Here is an 18832-nt window from a genome sequence, read left to right as displayed (position 1 = left end):
CCCCACTACCCTCCCTCACTATGGGCAGCGAGTCCAGGTCCCTGGCCCTCTCTCCACTGTTGGAAAGCTCTATTACACTGCTTTCCACATCTGTCACCCACTGCACTGTAAACGTCCTGAAGGCACCCAGCATTATTCCAGGCACATTGTAAGTCCTCTTTGACTGTTGTTTAGTGAATGAAGAAATCAAAACAAGAAGGGCTGCTCTTTTTTTTCTGCAGAACGGAGTGTTTTAGTCACCAGTCTCCCAGGTGGCTGACCCAGGGCCTGGCATACATAAGTCACACAAAGCCAGCGTACCCTGAGCAGGTGTGTAACCTCCCAGTGTCTTCACGGTACACAGGCTCCTCTGCTGCTGCCTCTTGGGCCATGGCCTGGCCAAGGCAGCTGAACTGCTGTCACTTGGGGCAGTCGTTGTGTCACTTTACTGTGCCTTCAAGCTAAGATAGGCAGTGGTTTGGGAGAGGAATCTGTATTCTGATGGCCAGGGCTGTACTGCAGTCCTCCCTCTGAGGTACAGGCTGGATGCTGTCCAAGTATATGCTTGAGATGGAGCACTGGGTAATCAGTGCTGTTTCAACAGTGTTACTAGTAATTGGTCTGCAGTGCATACTGAGGGCTAGTGTCAAATATTCAGGAAGCCGTTGCGTGTGGCCAGGGAGCTGTTTGATACCCTGTCCTGCATTAAACAGACTGATCTATGACCTGGAGGATTACCTTTATTTAGCTCTGCACAGGAGGGAGAGAAACTTTTATAGCATAGTGGCCAAAGATTTGTGGCAGCTTTATAAGCAAGCCTTTATGGCCATGCTTTAAAATTAGGGATTTTAGGCCTCAGGAAATATCAGTTGAGGGCTAATGCCAATTCTCAGTGGAAGCTGAATTGGATGTCCCAAATTTGGCATCATAACGGCTGATTCAAACCCGCGTTCTATGGGAAGCGCGGCCCCAAGTCTTCCCTGTGATCCCCTCATCGCGCGTCTCCCCCTGCGTGCCCACGAGCCCCGCGCTGCAGCCTCGCGCAAATCTGGCAGCCACGGCTTGTCCCCTGTCGGCGGGGTCCAACAGACCCTCCGGGAGGCGAGCTGCAGCCTGGGGGCTGGCGGAGGGCGATCGGCTAGGAATTGTCGCCATTCGGCCCTCGGCCTCTGCGAAGCCAGGTCTAAATTATAAGATAGCATTTAGGGAACTCTGGATTAAATTATGAGTCATTCTTCAAGTTGGACACTTGTGCCTCCGGGCGGTTTCAGTTCCTCCAACCCCAGCCCCGTTTCTGCACCCCGCCAGCCTTACCCTCTTCCTTCACCGGCGTCCAGCTCCAGCCCTGCACAGGCGGCCCTGGCCTCGCGGGGCTGTCGCCCAGCCCTCCCTCCGCTCCCTGGGTGGCCACCCCGAGGCCGGGGGGCGGGGCTGCGGCAGCGCCGGCAGGGCCGCGAGGGCGGGGCCGCGGGCGGGGGCGGCGCTGCCCGGAGCGCAGGGAGTCGAGCGAGCGCGAGCGCCAGGCGCCGGGGCCAGCATGGCGTGGCCCTGCATCAGCCGCCTCTGTTGCCTGGCGCGGCGCTGGAACCAGCTGGACCGCTCCGACGTGGCTGTGCCACTGACCCTGCACAGCTACTCCGAACTCGAGAGCGAGGAGCCGGGCCTGGGCGGTGCCACCTCACGCAGGGGCTCGTCCCCCGCAGGCTCGCGGGACCCCGGCCGGGACGTGCCGCTTACTCAGTACCAGCGGGACTTCGGCGTGTGGACGGCGCCCGCGAGGCCCAGAGATGCAACACTGGGGCGCGGGTCGGGAGCGGGCGGCCGCAGGATCAAGCCCCCCGCGCCCTACAGCCGGGGGGTCTACGTGCTCCCCGTCGGCGACGCAGATGCGGCTGCAGCGGCGACCACATCGTACAGGTATGAGGCTGGGGGCAGGGGAGCGCATTGTACGCAAACCACGTGGTCCCAGGAGACTGAGCTGGGGAGCCTGGAGGATCAGGGTGGGCGGGAGGGAGGAGGCGCCTGGAGCCCCCATCCCACACGACTTAGAGAGCCGTGGGTGGCCTCCGAGGTCATCCCCTTTGGTTCCTGGCACTGCCAGCGTCTCCTTCGATGCTCCCCGACCAGACTGGGAGTGAGTGAGCGAGCGAGCACCTCCGTGGCGGCGAGCTCACTACCTCACTCGGTGCTCTCTCGGGCAGTCCTGGCAGAAAGCCTGCCTTCGACCGAGTTAAAATCCTCTTCCCCTTAACTTCCACCAGGTGGGCCTAGCCATAGGAGGGGTGCTCGCAGGCCAACTGCCTGAGGATCGCCTTCTGTGGGGGCGTTGGTGGTGAGGACCAAATGCAGAGCTTCCAAGTGGGTGGTCCCCTAGAGATGCCACTGAGTGACTGAGGGCAGCTGACTTGGCTTTCACTGAGGACAGGCCTGTGTTCTGCCCCTGGACAGCTGAGGGCTTTCTGTCTTCTTATAACAAGTGATCAGAAAAATTGGAAATTACGGAAATTACAACATAGAAAATGAGTATGCCCTTAATCCTACCCCAAACTCGTAGTTCTTTCTAATCCTTAACATGCATTTGAGTGCGTATCTGTTTATAATTCTTGCATAGATTTGTAACTGTACACGTTTTTTTTTTCCTTTCACGTATCGTGGATGTCATTCCGTGTTACTAGATGCTCTCCTACAACATGAATTTTAATGGATGTGCAGTATTTTATCTTATGGATATACATTATCCATATATTGATATATATGTCCACATATTAACCTACTCTCATGTCGTTAAATATTTAGGGTGTTTCTAATTTGGGGCTATTAAAAACACTGTTCCTTTGATCTAGTTACTTCACTTGTAGAAATTTTCCCTACAGGTAACCTTGAACATGGGGTGGGAGCTAAGGAGTATAAGGTACGTGTCAACAACAGTACAGCAGAAAATGGAAACAGTTCCATTGTCCTACTGATGTAGGGGACTGGTTAATTATAGCTCTGCCATAGGATGGGCTACTGGGAAGCCCAGAATGTACTGATAATAGAAGATGTCAAAAAAGATGCAGAACGATACATCTGCTACTATTTGTGTTTTTAAAGGGGTTATTGATACATACATATCTGCTGAAATAAGCGTAGGATGTCTCTGCATGAATGTGTGAGAAAATGGTAACCTTTAGGGAGAGGAAGAAGGGGAAGGAGTTGTGGATGCTGCCAGGGGTGGAAGGAGACTGAGGGACTTTTCACTCTGCCCTTTTGAACCACTGCTTTGTTTTTTTCTTTTGGCTGTGCCACATGGTTTGCAGGATCTTAGTTCCCCGACTAGGGATGGAACCCATGCCCCCTGCAATAGAAGCACGGAATCCTAACCACTGGACCACCAGGGAATTCCCTGAACCACTGCTCTTAAAAAAAAAAAAAGTACATGTATTACCTTTAACAAAAAATTTTAGAGAAAAAAATATCTCTTTTGATCAGCATTCTTGTAGCTAAATCTTTGCTTATACAATAATTTCTTTAGTATGAATTCCTACCTGTGGAATTAAGGGCCAAAAGGTATGAACTTTCTCCTTCAATTTTATTACTTTTAAAATCAACTGTATTGAGGTATAATTTCCATATAGTAAAATTCATCCATTATAAGTGTACAGCTGGATGACTTTTGTATACACCTGGGCATCACCACCATAATTCAGACACGTGGAACATTTTGTCTCCCCAGAGGTTCCTTCACGGGCATGCAGGTTTTAAGGAACTCGATGGGGAGTGGCTGTTTCAGGATGGGTCTTGTGTTCAGGGACGTGTGCTCAAGCTGAGCTGCAGAAATGCAGCCAGGGGTGTCAGGGCAGGGCAGACACTGAGCCGCAGCACTGGGGCCCCAGCCACGCAGTGGACGGTGCCGACTGCTGCACGACGGGGCCCTGAACCAGCTGGAGGGGCCTTGAATGACAGGTCTGGAAGGCCAGAGGTCCTGGGTGTGCAGCGCCTTCAAATGGCTGATGTTCCAGGCACAGATGCGGGCGGAACTTGCAGGGAGATAGCTTCAGCTCAGGGAAGGAAGCACTTTCTAATAATTAGAACTGACTGGGATGGGTAAGGTCACGTGGTGCTGATCTCCTGTTCACTGGAAGTGTCCAAGCAAAGGCTGGACTTTTAGAAGCCATCCCTCACCCTTGCTGAGCAGATGGCAGGTTTGAATGTCCTGCTGGGTCCTTCCAGCTCCAGTGATACTAAAGGTACTAGTTATTACTCTCTGCTTGGCACGTACCAGGCACCAGGCTTAGGACTTCCCACAGATTATCTCCCCAAGACTTCACAAAAACGCCCTGGAATAAGTTCAGTTCTTGCTGTCCCCATTCTATAGATGAGGAACTTGAGTGGCTGGCACGAGGTCACGCAGAGCAGAGCAGAACCCAAGTGTGTCTTGCCTCAGAGACCAAATCTGTGCCCCTAATAGGTTATCATCTCCTAAGATGCTGCCTCCTCTGAATCAGGTAGTTGCTTGACCTGTGTCCGGCAGTGGTGGAAAAGTACCGAGTTGGGCAAGAGTTGGGACTCACTAGAGCTCTCCTTCCTGGTATATAAACTCGGTGGGTCACTTGGCCCCTCTGACCCTTTCCTCATCTGTGAAGCAGAAATAGCAAGAGCTTAGTTGCCTGGGTCACCTGGCAGAGACATAGGACCACTGCTGAACTTGGCTCCCCAGCACCGTGCGAGCCGACCTCGGGGACCCTCCATCTCCCAGCTGTACTACTGGAATGAGCAATTCCATCCCACCTGCCTTCTTGAAAGATGCACGTTACCTAAGCGAACTAGTTAAAGAAATTTACAAAGCAAAGGAAATGAACAGATCCAGAGAGCCCAGGGATACGAGTACTCGTGGCTACTCCTCTCCACCCCAGCAGGTCCTGCCTCACCTGGCCCTTGGTCTCCAGGTGAGAACTGACCTGCCTCTCACTCGGCCACAAGGGCAGCGGGTCCTGCCCACTGCCAGCCTGGGTCCTTCCTCCTGACCAGCTCCTCCCAGAGCCTTCCCTCCAGAGTTCGGTGTGTCAGCACCCCTGGCCCAGTCGTCTCCCTCTTTCCTTCCTGGGTGAGTCAGTTAAAGGGCCAACAGTCAAAGTGCCAGACTTGACTCCCACTTTTCCAAGTGCCCATCGGGAAGGCTTAGGGAAGTTCAGGGATTTGTTTGAAGCCATGTTGGCCTGAGAATCCAGGCCTCAGGACCCTCAGTCTGGTGCTCTGCAATGCCCTGGGTGGCTCCCTGCCCCTCAGCAGGAGGGACTGCGGCCCTCAAGGTCCAGCTGAGGCTCACATGAGGTGGACAGTGGTGGAAACTTCTTGGTGAGGGGAGGCACAGTTGACTCAGCTAGTCCTGTATTATCTCCTCGGCAGGCCATTAGCCTGCCCTCCTCATCTCCTGGGCAGTCACCAGGCCCTGCCGAGTCTGTCTTCAACGTCCCTTCTCCATCCCCACTGCAGGCCTCCCTCTCACCTGGGCTCCAGCACCAGGCCTGTCCCACAAGGAACCACAGGCACTGCTCTAGCCCCTGGCTCTGGTCACCTCCTGCTCTGGGACCCCTGCAGCCACCCTGGGGCAGCAGGCTTGGGCTGCCAGACCCAAGGCTCAGTTCAGTGTGGGAACAGAAGGGCACACCAAGGGGAGGACCTGCTTCCCCAGGAGAAACAGAGTAGCAGATGGCTCGGGCAGCTGGTCTTTGAAACCTTGCAGCTTTGGAAGCAAAAGTTATCCAATAGGGCCTTGGCCCAATTCGCCTCCTGGTACCCAAGTGCTGGCCACAGACAGACACAGCTGCTCCCTGCACACGTGTCATGCCCAGTGGTGCCCAGCTGTGCTGCTAAGGAGAAAAGGCTGCTTTGTTGATCTCAGGGCCTGAAACCTGGCCAGGGCTGTGGATGGGGTGAGATAGGCTGGGCTGGACCCAGCCCAAATATGGAGGCTGCCTCTGGCCATCTGGACCCTTTTCCTCAGAACATCACCTTGGCCAGCGGCTCCTGTGGGCACAGGAGGTCTCTGCCATTTAGTAGGGGAGTTGATAGAATTAAAATAGGTGTTTTTTTTTTTTTTTTTTTTTAAGAGGAACTGAGGAATTGAGTCTTTGTCAAAAGAATGCTACTCTGAGCACTTGGAGCTAGGCCGTGCCAGCCTTGTCACTTCCCTCCAGGTAGCCAACACTTACCCCCTGTGCAGACCACCGTCCCTCCCTGCTCCTGCACATCAGTGCCCGCGGGCACAGCGCCATACAAAAGCCACAGCGCCAGGCTGTCTTTAGTTTCTTGAGATGGTCACTACGACTTATACTCTTTTGTAGGAGTTAATAAGACAAGTTATTAAAAACTAAACACAACACTGAGCCTCATTTTCTTCCTCAGTTGTAACCAGGTATGGAGGACCGTGCAGTATGCTGTCCAGTCCGTCACCTCCTCTGGACATAAGGGCCACCAGCGACGTGGGCTGCAGGCGAGCGACTTTTGCTGGTTCTGGGCCTCTAGGGCCCCTTGAAGTGGCCCGGAGGCAAGATAGGGAGCCCTGGAGGGCAGGGCTGGAACGTGCTGTCTCTGAGGGCCAGCACACGCTGGGAACTTGCAGTTCGGGATGAGTAGGATCCAGTTGTTGACTGAGCTCTCTGCTTACTCCCCGTGCAGCCTGTGCCACTGCTCCCCAGCAGCGTGAGAGAAAATTCCCGCTGGAGCTGTCTGGGGTACACTTCGTCTGCTAGTTCTGCCTTTGTAAGGGGAGAAAGGAACATCTGCAGCCAAAGCAACATCTCAGCAGTGGACATTGGTCAGGAATATTCCAGAAGCACAGGGCAAGGGCCGAGGCCTCTGAGGGGTCAGGGGAAGGGACGGGAGACCCTGTGCAAGGTTGTGATGTGTTCTGTTCCAGACAGGAATTCCAGGCTTGGACTGGAGTGAAGCCATCGAGATCCACAAAGGTGAAACCCGCCACAGTCATCACAACCCACAGCTCTGGATGGGACAGCAGCCCCGGGGCTGGCTTCCAGGTCAGTCCGAAGCTGGTGCTGCAGGGCGAGGGGCTGGGTGCCTGGCTGCAGGGGGTGTGAGGACAGAGGCTTTTCTTCCAGGTTAGGGACTAGGAGTCAGGTTTGGGTGGTGTAGGATGGCATTATGCCAGGGACAGTGGTGTCTCAACACCCAATTGTCACTCGCGAACAGAAAGCCAAGGTGCTGCTTTGTCGTTAGCCACATGTGTGTCCCCCTAGTGCTGACTTCTCTGGGGAGAAGGGTGTCCCCTCCCTTCTAAATCCCGATCTTACCCTTGGCCACTGAGCCCTAGTGACAAGCTGTCCAGGCCCCGGTGTTCATGTACAGAGGAGCTGGAAGGGAGGTGGGGCCGTTCAGCTTCCTGACTCAACCCAAAAGAGGCTTCAGGGAGAAACGAAGGTCCATGTGCTCCATCTGGCCAATGTCCCCTAACGCAGGAACCCCGCGTTAACTGCAGACCCTTCAGGTTAGCAGTCCCAACTCTCAAGGACAAAGAGGGGATTTTTTTCCTGGAGCTGTGGGGAGGGGGAAAGTCGAGGGAAAGGCCCGCTGATCTGTGGCCACATTTCATTTTCCAGGTCCCTGAGGTGAGGAAGAAGTTCGCCCCTAACCCCTCAGCCATCTTTCAGGCCTCAGCTCCCCGGATCCTCAACGTGTGATTGCCCACGGAGAGGAGCGAGCAGCCACAGAGGATCAGAACCCACTGCCCGGGGACTGGGTGAGGTCTCAGGACCAGATGGCCCCTGCTGTCAGAGGGGGAGGGTCCTCCGTTCTCACCGTGGGGCACTACTTCCTCTCCAAGCTGCACGAGGCTGCGGGCAGAACAGAGGCACAGAGGGACACAGCACCACCCAGCTCAGCTCTGGGCCTCAGAGATGTGTGCGGAAGGCTTCAGATCTTTTTTAATTGCCTCTTTTGGCCACCCTTCATTTTTTAAATCTGAAGAACTTGATCAATTCTACTGTGAACTGAATTGGTCGTTGGGGGCTGAGGAATATGGACATAACAGGTCCTTGAAAGATCCAGTAATGTCCACGTTGTTGTTTTCGCAGGCTGCATGACAATTTTATAACCGATGGTAACCCAACGTGGTGTCCTTGGATAGTCCCACCAACGGCCCCACATGTTCAGGCTGTAGAAGAAATCTTAGGTTATCACCTGCATGTGACTCATGATGATGCTAAGTAACCAGGAAGAAGTTTCCCAAAGAAGCAGAATATCAATCATAGGGTTTCAGTTTTAAAGACAATTTCTTTATGGCCAAGACGACCCTGGTTTTAACAAAACATTTCTTGGGATGAGTGAAGTACTGAGTGAATGACATTTACCTTAGTATTACTGACTCCAGTTTTGTTCCCTTAATGTATTGATGACTAGATGGGAACTACTATACTAAGAACTGGGAGCTTCTTTGGGAGAAGGGTGGCATTAGCTTCATTCCCTGAAAGACCTGAAAACGTCATCTCATTACAGGGAGCTCACTAGCTGTTGAGGCAGCTCATTCTGTTTTTGGAAGGCCCTCTCCTTTCTTGACAAATTCCAGCCAGTGCAGCCACCTGGAACTAGCCTGGTCCCCTCTTTGCACAGCAGCCCTCGAAACATTTGAAGGAGTTTGTGTTCCTTTTAGAGATCAGAGGCACAAGCTAAGGACAGTTTCGGTAAGGAAGCTCAAGGATTTCCCTTTGGATCTTTACCTCTTTCCAGCCCTCAGGTGGCTTAGCCAGGTGAGCATTTACTTTCACCACAGGAGGTGGCATTCAGGTTTTAGAAGCAGCTCAGAGCGGAGGCGGAGCCCTGTTTCCAGCTCAGGCTGCGAGGGGCCATCAGTCCCCTCAGAGGTGCTAGCTCCCAGCTCTGGCACATTTCCAGCAAAGGAAATGTTGAGAGAATCATTTTAAAGGGAAAAGCAAAACCATATGCTTACACAAAGGGTCCTATTATTTCAGACTTCATTGGTTTGCATGTTAGATGCTTCTAAGGGAAAAGAGACTGCGTGCTGGGCATTCTGTGAGAAGCAAACAGATTAATGGTACAATCCCAGATTTTACTAAAACGCAAACATATTGTTTCAATTTAACATTTCTTTAAATTAATTATAAACACGAACACCTTCTCATGTCTTCCTTTATCTCCTCTTAGTAAGAGGACTTTAATGTGCCATGGCTACTGCTGCTCTCCCTTGGAGGCTTGTAGATTCTGAGAACGCTGACCCTGGGCTGCAGTCGCACTGCTGTCGTATGTAGTAATATTTAACAGAACCCACGAACTTCCTCTTTTACACTTACCCATTTCCCCCCAACCCCGCTAGGAGCCTAGGGTAAAAGGACTGTCTTTGAAGCTAGTCTTGGGCTCAAATCTTGGCTTTTCCATTCACTAGCTGGGAGCAGTTTAAGCTTCTGTTTCCTTATCTGCAAAGTATGGGTAATGCCACTCCCCTCCCCACCCCCCCTAGAGAATGTGTTTATGTGCAGCGTGCTTAGTACAGTAAATGGCCAACAAAGCACAGCTGCTGTACTTATTCTCTCCTGCCCAAGCACCCCTTCCCGGGAGCCTGCTTTACTCCCATCTGCAGCTTTGGTCCATCTGATGCCACTGACAGGCCCTCTCAGTAGCCCCTGCCTGTGTCACACCACATAGCCAGCCATGCCCATCCCTTCCCCAGAGCCTGGCCCAAGAGCCCATTCACTGAGCTGGGGGTAAAGCAGGCTGCCCCATGCTGGCAGTGTTGGCACTGCAGCAGCAGTGGGAGCACCACTGCCTGAGAGAGGCCTGACCTCTGGAAGGCATCCTGCACACCCAGGAACAAACAGCTTTTCAAAAACACCCCAACCCAACAGCCTTCCTTACTAGACTTCATTAATTATTAGATCTGGATTCTGAAACAGCAGCTTCCTCCCACTAGGTCTTCATAAGGCCTTAACACTGAGATAATAGCAGCCTCAGCCACGTGGTCCCAACTCACCTAGGTCATATGTATGATACAAACAGACGAAGACCGAAAGGAACGCACTGGAACACTGATGGTGGCTATCTTTGAGAAGGGGAACTATGGATAATTAAAAATTTTTTACACCTTACAGTATTTGCTAAAAGTTTCTATATAATTAGCATTTTTATATTAAATTAAAAAGCAGTTTAATCTGCTTGTTAGGTAATTTTAGCCAAAGGAAAGAGTTCAAATTAATTATTCCATGACCAAAGTTAACGCTGCAGTAGCAGCCTTGACCAGCCGTGAGGAGGCCCAACCACAGGGAGGCCCCTGGGTCCTGTCACCCACAGTCATTTAGACCGAGACTGACGGCTCCGTAGTGAGTCGAATTCAGAAAAACCCATTACAAACACTGATACTTTCATCCTTGTAATAACTCCAGGATTTTCGGCCAAACTCCAAAAAGCAGCTTTTGAGAGAACCTTGGCCATGCAGCCCACCCTGGGCCAACGGGGGACCCTTTGAGCAGGATCAGCTCCGCTGGCCTCACTCACACAGGCGCCTTCAGTCAGTTAAGAGGGAGTCCCCGATTAAGGTACTGTGACACTGTCCCGTGGCTCCTGTCAAAACCGTGGCTGACAAAAATAACATTCAAGAAGGGGGCCTAGTCAATGCCCCTATTCTCCTTCCTCCAGACCATCAACTTCGTAAAGGTTGACACTAAGTGAAGCCTGGTCCCAGGAAAGCTACATACTTGGATTGTATTACAGGGCCTCCTCCCCAAAGAACTTCTTACCTTTGAAGAACCAAAGCTTTCAAAGCTTTTAGTTCTTATTAAGGGTGGATATAAATAATAGTCATTTCTGAAATATTTCTGTACTTGCTGTAATTTTTTAGCCACTGTGATAGCAGATGGTCCCAGCAGGACTGGGTCACAGGAGTAACTTCTTTCTGGCTTCAGCACAGACCCATTCTTGCCAGACGAACCAGTGTGCTTCTTGATTGGACAACAGGAGCTGTTTTAATCTTTGCCTTGGCTTTGAGGTAGTTTTCCTTTGCTTCAAGCTGTCAGAAACCACTATGGCCAGGACCAACATGCATTTTTCCAAAACTTTTTCAGATTTTTATATAACTGTAATCCTTATTTTAAGTAGCTGCAAATTCTTTTTGGAAAGAAGTGGAAGAATTAATTCAAGTACACAAACACCTATACCTTTGCCTCATCCCAGCTCTTTTTGACCTAATGTAAGAAAAACCCTACCAAAGTGTAGTGCTCCAAACTCAGAAAAACCCATCACAAATACTGAAAGATTTATTGTAGATATTTTTGTTACACAATTATGTTACATATTATGATACAAATACATTTCATTGCAACATTAACATATATGGGGACTGTTAAATCGCTTACTATTTCTTTTGCAAAAAGATAATTTCTTGAGGCTTTCACACCTGTAATAACTGACTCTGTTCTCATTTGGAGCAAATCTTCATTCTTTAGATCTGAGACACAGTCCACTGCTGAATGAGTCTACACTTGCCCATTAACCTTGCTTGGAGTATTTTATGTATGGAATATCTGAGCCTTTACTACTGAACTGTTTTATTACTAAGCCAGGACATGCCCTATGCCTTACTGAGTAATTTCCCTCTGCAGCTGCTGTCCTCAGATGCTGAATAAAGGGCAGATTTCTTGTAGTTGCCTCCCTGCCTTCTCCTGACTCGAACATCTAAAGGATTCATGAAAACGTGAATTATGTTGCTTGGATAAGTTTCTTTGGCTCTGACTCACAGCTTTCACTTTTTCTTGGAGCAGATTCCTAACTGCTGAGAATAAATTCTTTACTTCTACAGACTGTCGGGAGGATTGGGGTAAAGTGTCTATAATGAAACTGGACATCATGCAGGGCGCGGCTAACTTTCCTTTTTCCGACCGCTTCTGCCTCCCACTGAGATGGCCTCTGCCTATGACACAATCTGTTCTCACTGCTTCTGAGCACTGACATCCCTGTGTCTTGCCTTTGACAGTCCTTTCTCTACCTTTAAGGCACTCACAAGTGTTTAAAACACTTTTCTTCTTGGGAAAAACTCCTGACAGAGAAGAACAAGACACCAAATCCACTGGATAGGTTGAACTGTCCAAGGGGCTGCTTCCCACTGGCCACTCAACGTGGATTCAGCAGCAGAAGCTCCAGCAGACCACGCCAATGGTGAGGAACCAGCTCTCTGCCCGGCACATACTCAAAGCTGGCCTGAGTCTGCCAAGTGCCCGGGCTTTGTGGGTGCTGTCTATGGCTAAGAGCTTCTCAGTTGTAGTCAAACCTTTTCCTGACTTATGCTGGGATCTGTCCATCCCTTGACAATGCTCTGTGACTGGTTGTAGTAATGCTCCTGTGTCCCATGAAAGAAGCATTCTCAGTCTGCAGCCTCCCAGGCTTGTGTGTCTTCCACACAGCATCACTGCTTCCTGAGCCGATGCTTGGGGTCTGAGTGCCGAAGCCCAGCCCTCCTCCAGATGTTATCAGGGTAACTAGAGGGTGGTGGTGGTGGTGCCTGTAACCCCAGCCCACAGAATGGGTGAAATCTCTAGCTTGCCAGACTCATTTTCTGCCTCCTGGAGGGAGACTCAGGCCCAAGGTGCCCACTGGAAAACACGCAGAGGACAGAAGGGCCTGATACATGGGGCCTGACCCTGCTCTGATGGAGACCCTGATGGAGCCTGCACAGAGAGGGAACAGACTCAAGCTGACAGAGCATGCAACCACTCATGGCTTCACTCTAGAATCGGGAAACAAACTTCTCTCCTAAAAGGATTTGACCTGGGACTGAACACTGGTGTTACGAAGTGGAGGCAATGGTTTAGTAGCCATCATACTCCGAGGCACACAGAAAACGACCTTCTCTCCCCAATAGAAGAATCATCACAGTTCAAGACTTCGAATCCTGCTTTCCTAGGGGCATCTTCATTCTGTTCACTGATCTTCATTCAATATCCCCATGTGTTTGTTTGTGAGGAAGTCCAGAAAAGGAGTGTTGCAAATGGCCTGGTGAATATTACTCACTGTAATTTCTTTGGGAATCCTGGTCCAAAAAACAAAGATGTTAGTGATTCTCTCAAATATCTAAATAATTTAACCAATTCAGTTACCGAAAGGACCATCCCATGCACAGGCTCCAGTAGGTGGGGATGATGATGAGTGATAGGCATGGTTCAGGGCCACTCTGGGGATGGGGAGTGGGCAGGTGCCTTCTCTCTCCCCCTCTTCTTTCCCACTAATTCCTTTGACTCTGGTGGAGATGTGGCCTACCCTCTTCCCGGTCAGCCCTATTTAGTGCTCAAATATGACTTCCTACCACAGGCATGAGATGGATTTCAATAAGGTGGTTGAATGATTAAGAAGAAGAAAAAAAAGACTGGGGATTGAGAAAAGAAAAAGGAAGTAAAGCAGAACAGAACGTTATTGCTGTAATTCAGTCTTGGCCGAATGAAAGCTGAGTCAATGCACCACAGAGCCCATCTCTTGGAAAGATGGGAGATGGAGTTATGGCAGGCCAAGTGTGACGTTCAATGTTCTTATCAAAAGCACTCAGGTCACTCTATGTCTTCACATTTGGGACCAGAGAGGCGAGCAGGGGCTGCAGAGGCACTCCGCCCACTCCTGGATCTCCAGCAGGACAAGCAGCAGCATTACTAGAACTCCTTTGTTCCTCATTTTTTGTAAAGACCTCTCTACACTGCCTGATGTGTTACATTCCTGTTAAGTCTGACCTAATCATATTCCTCTGATTTAGGTCTCTTCATGTCCTCAGGTATTCTGTTAAAGTTATATAAATTTATGACAGCCTTTAAGCACAACAGAATAAAATAAATTTGTTTCCTTTGAAAGGAATGCCTGTCTAATCATTCTTTCAGGGCCCAGGAAAAGAGCAAAATTCAGCGTCCCAATCAATGACAATTAGAGAGGCTGCAAAGAGCACTGGTGAGCCTGTGGGTATAGAGCCAGTGAGATCTAAGTTTAAATCTAGGTTCTATCATGTATTTGCTGGGAAAGCCAGGCAAGATTACCTTTCAGAGCCCGGTTTCCTGATTTCTAAAAAGGGAGCATGAGTTCTGAAATGAACAACAAATTAGGTAATATATGCAGTGCCTGGCCCTAAACCTGACACGAAAGAAACACTGCTTTTATCTTCAATGGCAACGAATTGGTATTTGTTCAACCCTGTAACATATGAGAGTCCTACTGAACAGGGTCTATGCAGTAGAGACGGGGAAGATACAGACCTCTCACAACCACGAGACTGTCTCAAAACAACCAAGTAGACCCCCAAGTCTGTCTGGCTCTGAGAATGTCCCAAGCACTGACACCTCCTACTGAACTGACTTAGGTCTAAAACATCATGATGGGCAACTAAACTGTGAGGAAATATCTGTCAGCCTGATACCACCAACTAAAGAGATAACGGTACCTGTTGTGAGATGCTGCCTGGTATCCAACCGCCAAAGCCTGTCTCAGGATGTCACTGACCAGCTGCTCTGTAGCCTACAACAGAAGATGCTGTTACTCTCAAAAGGGCCACCTGCTTGCTGGCAAGAAGGGATGCAGCTGACCCCATCCCATACCCTAAACTTGGCAACAGCTATATCTAAGGATCAAAAGTCCTTAAGGAAAAATTAAAGGTTCGAATAATAGACCACAAATAATAGCCCACAATTACAGAGGCTATGATTCTGAGAAATTATGAAGGGGGTAATTTTCATTAATCAGACATTATTTTTAAGGAGAACAGGTGAGGGCTATTTGTGAGGTATCCCTGCTCCCGGAGGAGATCTACCAGGAAAGGAACTGCTGAGCTAGGATCTGGCTGGGTAAGGAACCTGGTTTTGTCATCCTCTCACCGAGGGATGGGACAGTTGTGGCTACTGTTGTGACATGTGAGTCACCTCTTTAAGCACTGAGACCTATGACTCTCACCTCAGGCTACTTAAAAAGCACTTGAAATGGCACTGAAAGATATCATTAGAGTGACATCAGCACAGACACTCTTGTAGCACTACAATTTAATTCATTTAAAAATCAGAAGGAAAAAAAAGAGAAAACTTTAAGCCCGAATAAGCTGAGAAATTGTAAAGCCTGTCATCTCTGTTCCATTTCTGTCCTGCCTGGCTGGCCCCTCAGCGCTTCAGCCCCTGACGGCAGCTCACGGCCCCTCTGCTGCCCACAGGCACCCACCTTCAAAATCATATCTTCCACCACCGACGCATACACATTCCTATGCAGCGCCACAGGCTGCAGGGTGATCCCAATCTGGAAGAACAGAAGAAAGCCATTTGTTCCTATGTCTTCATGAAAAACAAGCACGCTTCTGACCCAAGATGATGTCCGGGTGGAAGAATAACTCCACAAACGTTCTGGACAAAACTCATGGAGAAGTAACACAGAATATAACAACCCGAAAATCTGTCATCCTACCACTCCATGTTTCTAAGGGATTGTTAAAAATGCTATTATAATCCTGCTCTTACCCCCAAATCTCCTTCATGAGAGAACGTAGGATTGGCCATGAATTCTGACAGTGGGAGCGACATACTGGAAAGCCTGGAATCAGACTCTCAGGCCCTACTTGCAATAGGTGATAAAGATATACTTGGAAACAGCCCCACTTGTCATCTCCTTCTGTAGGTGGAAAAAAAAACTAGTCTTTCATCACTTGGGTCCCAGGCAGCCGTGCAGCAGGCAGATGCTGAAGTGAGAGGCTGTGTTCCACTGGAGGTAGGTAGATAATTCTCTCCTGTACCATAAGGGCACTGAGTGCCACGTCCACACCCTGGCAGGGCACTTGGGAGCTGTTAGTGTCAGGGAGAGCTCATTATGACATGCCTCATGAGGGAAGGGTGCTTCTACTGAGGCAAATGAGAAAAGAGCAGATGAAAAGTAAAAAACTGCCTACATCTAGCTGCCTTTGCTTCAATTTCATGTTCAACGAGCAGCCTCTCTATACATGTAATTCATTTTCCTGCCCAAGGGCCCCGATGTAGGAAGGCAGGTGCCCAGAGAGCAGAGCCCAGGTTTACCAGGCAGAAGGAAATCATACACCTGCTTCACCAGAAAGTCTGGTGTCAGTTTCTAAGGCTGAACACCTTGCACCTTGCACCTGGTTAGGGATCCAGCAGCACAGGCCTTAGTCCCCTACCTTCTGTGTGATGTCACCAATAAATTCAGAGCCTGGTGTTGGTGGCAGGTAGAATTTCATTTCTTCCTGTTTCTCGTCCTGTTCTTTTTTGATGTTTATCTTTAACGGCTCTGAGAGGTTGAGGATGTCCACCTCCTCCTCATTCTCCGGCTCTCTTTTCTGAAACTGCTGCAGGTCCTCCAGTTTCCGGCAGAGGTTGTCAGCAGAGGAGAATGATGATGGGCACTCTAAATGAGAGGTAATCAGTCTTATGACAGCTGTGGTGACAAAAGAAAGGGACTGTCCATCTCCAAGGGACCGATAGCCTGAGACCCAGAGAAGAAGGGTAAGTATCAAGGGAGCTGACCTTCTTTCTGGTTCTAAAATTCTATGAATCTATAATTATGAGAACTAGTAATTCATAAGGGAGACAAGCACGAAGACAGGCATCTTGTGTTAAAACATATGTGCTGTTAAGGACAATCTAAGTCAAAACAGCACATAATTCATACTTATGCCACCAAAAACGAGGCCATCCTCCCACTCCACTAATTTGTTTTCAGATTTTAAATCTGGAGAATTTAGAAATGCACAATGAAGAAATTAAAAATCATCCATGCTCTGCTTAGAGATAAGTACTACTAACATTTTAGTGTATACCATGCATCCAGTCTTTAATAAGTTGATTTATACAAAACCCAACAAAGAGTATTAGAAGTTTAAAGCCAGCAGGCGCTCTGGGAATCTTCTAGTGCATCCCTTTCACTTTATAGATAAATAAGTGAGGTCCAGACTGGGATAAGATGGAGTTAAGGGCAGCCAGCAGGATGGAGGTAGAGCATCCAGCTCCTGGCTTTCTCTGTTTTATTGGCAGGATGCTCACAGATCAGTCAGTCATATTAACAGAAAGCCTAGTACAGGTAAAGTATTGTGCTTTACATACACTACCGGTGAAGCACAGAAGTAATCGACATGGTCTCTGCTCTCCAAAGAGCTTAGATATAAATCTGACAAACCCTCAAGGTTCTGATATTAAATACCACTGGAGATCAGAGAAAGGAGAGGCCACCCTGTGTTAGGGCTCTGGGGAAAGCTTCATGGAGAAAAATGGGACTTGTGCTAAGTCTTAAAGGAACCCCCCCAGACCCTCCCTGTGCTCCAGGTTCCCTCAGACTGGGAGGTGGAGCATCTGTTTTTCTACAGAAATGGGGCTGAGAGGAGAAAACACTCCTTATTCATTAAGGTGAAACTCAAAATATTTTCCCCATATGTCTTTTTTTTTTGTTTTTTTTTTTTGCGGTATGCGGGCCTCTCACTGTTGTGGCCTCTCCCGTTGCAGAGCACAGGCTCCGGACGCGCAGGCTCAGCGGCCATGGCTCACGGGCCTAGCCGCCCCGCGGCATGTGGGATCTTCCCGGACTGGGGCACGAACCCGTGTCCCCTGCATCGGCAGGCGGACTCTTAACCACTGCGCCACCAGGGAAGCCCTTCCCCATATGTCTTTTATACCCAGCTCCCCTGCACCCCTGCCCACATATAGCTCAGTTATTTGTGTCTTTATCATAAAACAATTCATTTTATCTGCAACATTATTAGTTGTTTAAACCTGTGTCTCCAGCACTGGGCAGTGCACTTCCAGGCTAGGTTTTGGAGATAAAGTAACAGATAAGACATCGTCCCCATCTTCAGGGAGAAGACTCGTCTGTGTGAGGGTGGCTATAAGGTCACCAAGGAAGAAGTCACTTCTACCACAAGGAAAGGAGTTAGATCAAGAAGGTCTTCAAAGGAGAAATGATGCTGAGGAAGGGGGCTCCTGAATGAACAGTGTGTTCCTGTTGCGTGTCACGGGCCAGAACATTCCTGGCTGGGGCACAACACTTGGGACACTTGGGCACAAATAGTTCTGTAGGGACCATCCTGGGGGGTGGGCGGGACACCCAGGGTGGGCTCCTGTTCTCTAAGGCAGCTCTTGGAGTCCTCAGGTCCCTTCACCTCAGCTGAAGGAAAGAGCATGGAAAACTGCTGGGGCTGACGTGGCCCGAAAACCATGGAGGCTGACAGGTGACCACGTGCTCCAAGGAAACACCTCTCGGCTGCTGATGGTGCCAGAGTCCCACCAGTGCTTACCTGGCTCGCTGTCAATCTGGGTCAGCACATCCTCGATCGAGTCCCCGTCGCTCCTCAGGCTTTCGGGGTCAGGTGGGGTGTAGCCATGGCAGCGACACCAGTGAGCAATGTGCTTGGTTTTAAGCGGGGTCAGGTGATGAAATCTTGGATTCTTTTCCAGTATTTCTTGTAAGACTTTTCGCATTGTCATCGCTCTTTGCCACTTAAAAAAATTGAGGGGGGAGGGGGAGAATTCTTCAACTTAGCGTGTTCAAATAAATCACCCAACTCTAAACTACCATGCTAACTTGTTAGAATCATTTTTTTCTAAGGAAAAAAAAATCTGATGGTGTTACTCCTCAGTTTTTAAAACAAGTAAAAACTCTTACCTAATGCTTATAAAATAAAACTGAAATTCCTAGGTTTGGCCTACAAGGTGTTTCACCTGGTCTTAACCTGTGATCTCCCACTTCCCCAGCCTTCCCAGCCTTCCCCAAACTCATCACACAGACTTTCTCAAAGCTTCCTAAGCATGCCTCTGTACCTGCTACTTCCCTCTTATAACCTTACTGTCTGGCACAGTTGCTACCACACTGAGTAATAAATACTTGACCTAATTTTAATATA

General features: G+C 49.5%; 3 protein-coding genes across 13 annotated transcripts in view; 2 read left to right on the top strand and 1 right to left on the bottom strand.

The window, feature by feature from the left end:
• PARL (presenilin associated rhomboid like) overlaps window positions 1-6892 on the top strand; it is a 73501-nt gene extending 66609 nt beyond the window's left edge. Inside the window, exons 11-12 of one of the 2 annotated variants that reach the window (XR_007477434.1) lie at window positions 1683-1896; window positions 6367-6892. The gene's annotated coding sequence lies outside the window, so the exon portion shown is untranslated. Of the gene's footprint in view, window positions 1-1682 lie in introns of both variants that reach the window. The other variant, XR_007477433.1, reaches the window with a different exon arrangement.
• MAP6D1 (MAP6 domain containing 1) lies at window positions 21-18506 on the top strand. Of its 2 annotated transcripts, XM_049709938.1 has the most exons (7): window positions 21-1896; window positions 6881-6998; window positions 7578-7717; window positions 9139-9234; window positions 10371-10523; window positions 16295-17382; window positions 17613-18506. In XM_049709938.1, exons 1-3 carry the CDS (start codon window positions 1517-1519, stop codon window positions 7656-7658), a joined length of 579 nt encoding a protein of 192 aa, XP_049565895.1. In that variant the 5' UTR covers window positions 21-1516; the 3' UTR covers window positions 7659-7717; window positions 9139-9234; window positions 10371-10523; window positions 16295-17382; window positions 17613-18506. The 2 variants fall into 2 exon arrangements, with proteins under 2 accessions (XP_049565895.1, XP_033259032.1); XM_033403141.2 differs by having other exon boundaries at window positions 9139-10523; window positions 16295-16445; window positions 17789-18506.
• YEATS2 (YEATS domain containing 2) overlaps window positions 11228-18832 on the bottom strand; it is a 109338-nt gene continuing 101733 nt past the window's right edge. For 8 of the 9 annotated variants that reach the window (XM_033403135.2, XM_033403128.2, XM_033403131.2 and 5 more), the window contains 5 exons: window positions 18227-18428; window positions 16121-16347; window positions 15160-15234; window positions 14396-14469; window positions 11228-13009 (listed from right to left, as the gene is read on the bottom strand). In XM_033403135.2, coding sequence (XP_033259026.1) covers window positions 12901-13009; window positions 14396-14469; window positions 15160-15234; window positions 16121-16347; window positions 18227-18428 — 687 coding nt within the window. In that variant the 3' untranslated portion in view covers window positions 11228-12900. Of the gene's footprint in view, window positions 13010-14395; window positions 14470-15159; window positions 15235-16120; window positions 16348-18195; window positions 18429-18832 lie in introns of those variants that run through there. The other variant, XM_033403136.2, reaches the window with a different exon arrangement.

This window comes from Orcinus orca, chromosome 5 (genome assembly GCF_937001465.1).
Source record: "Orcinus orca chromosome 5, mOrcOrc1.1, whole genome shotgun sequence".
Classification (NCBI taxonomy): Eukaryota; Metazoa; Chordata; class Mammalia; order Artiodactyla; family Delphinidae; genus Orcinus; species Orcinus orca.
This window is presented reverse-complemented; position numbering and strand designations above follow the sequence as displayed.

Bases quoted from the DNA above. Each gene is read 5' to 3' on its own strand.
- MAP6D1 (XM_049709938.1), top strand. From the start codon at position 1,517: ATGGCGTGGCCCTGCATCAGCCGCCTCTGTTGCCTGGCGCGGCGCTGG. The intron at 1,897-6,880 runs GTATGAGGCTGG...GTTCTGTTCCAG, and splicing joins GCGGCGACCACATCGTACAG to ACAGGAATTCCAGGCTTGGA. The intron at 6,999-7,577 runs GTCAGTCCGAAG...TTCATTTTCCAG, and splicing joins GCCCCGGGGCTGGCTTCCAG to GTCCCTGAGGTGAGGAAGAA.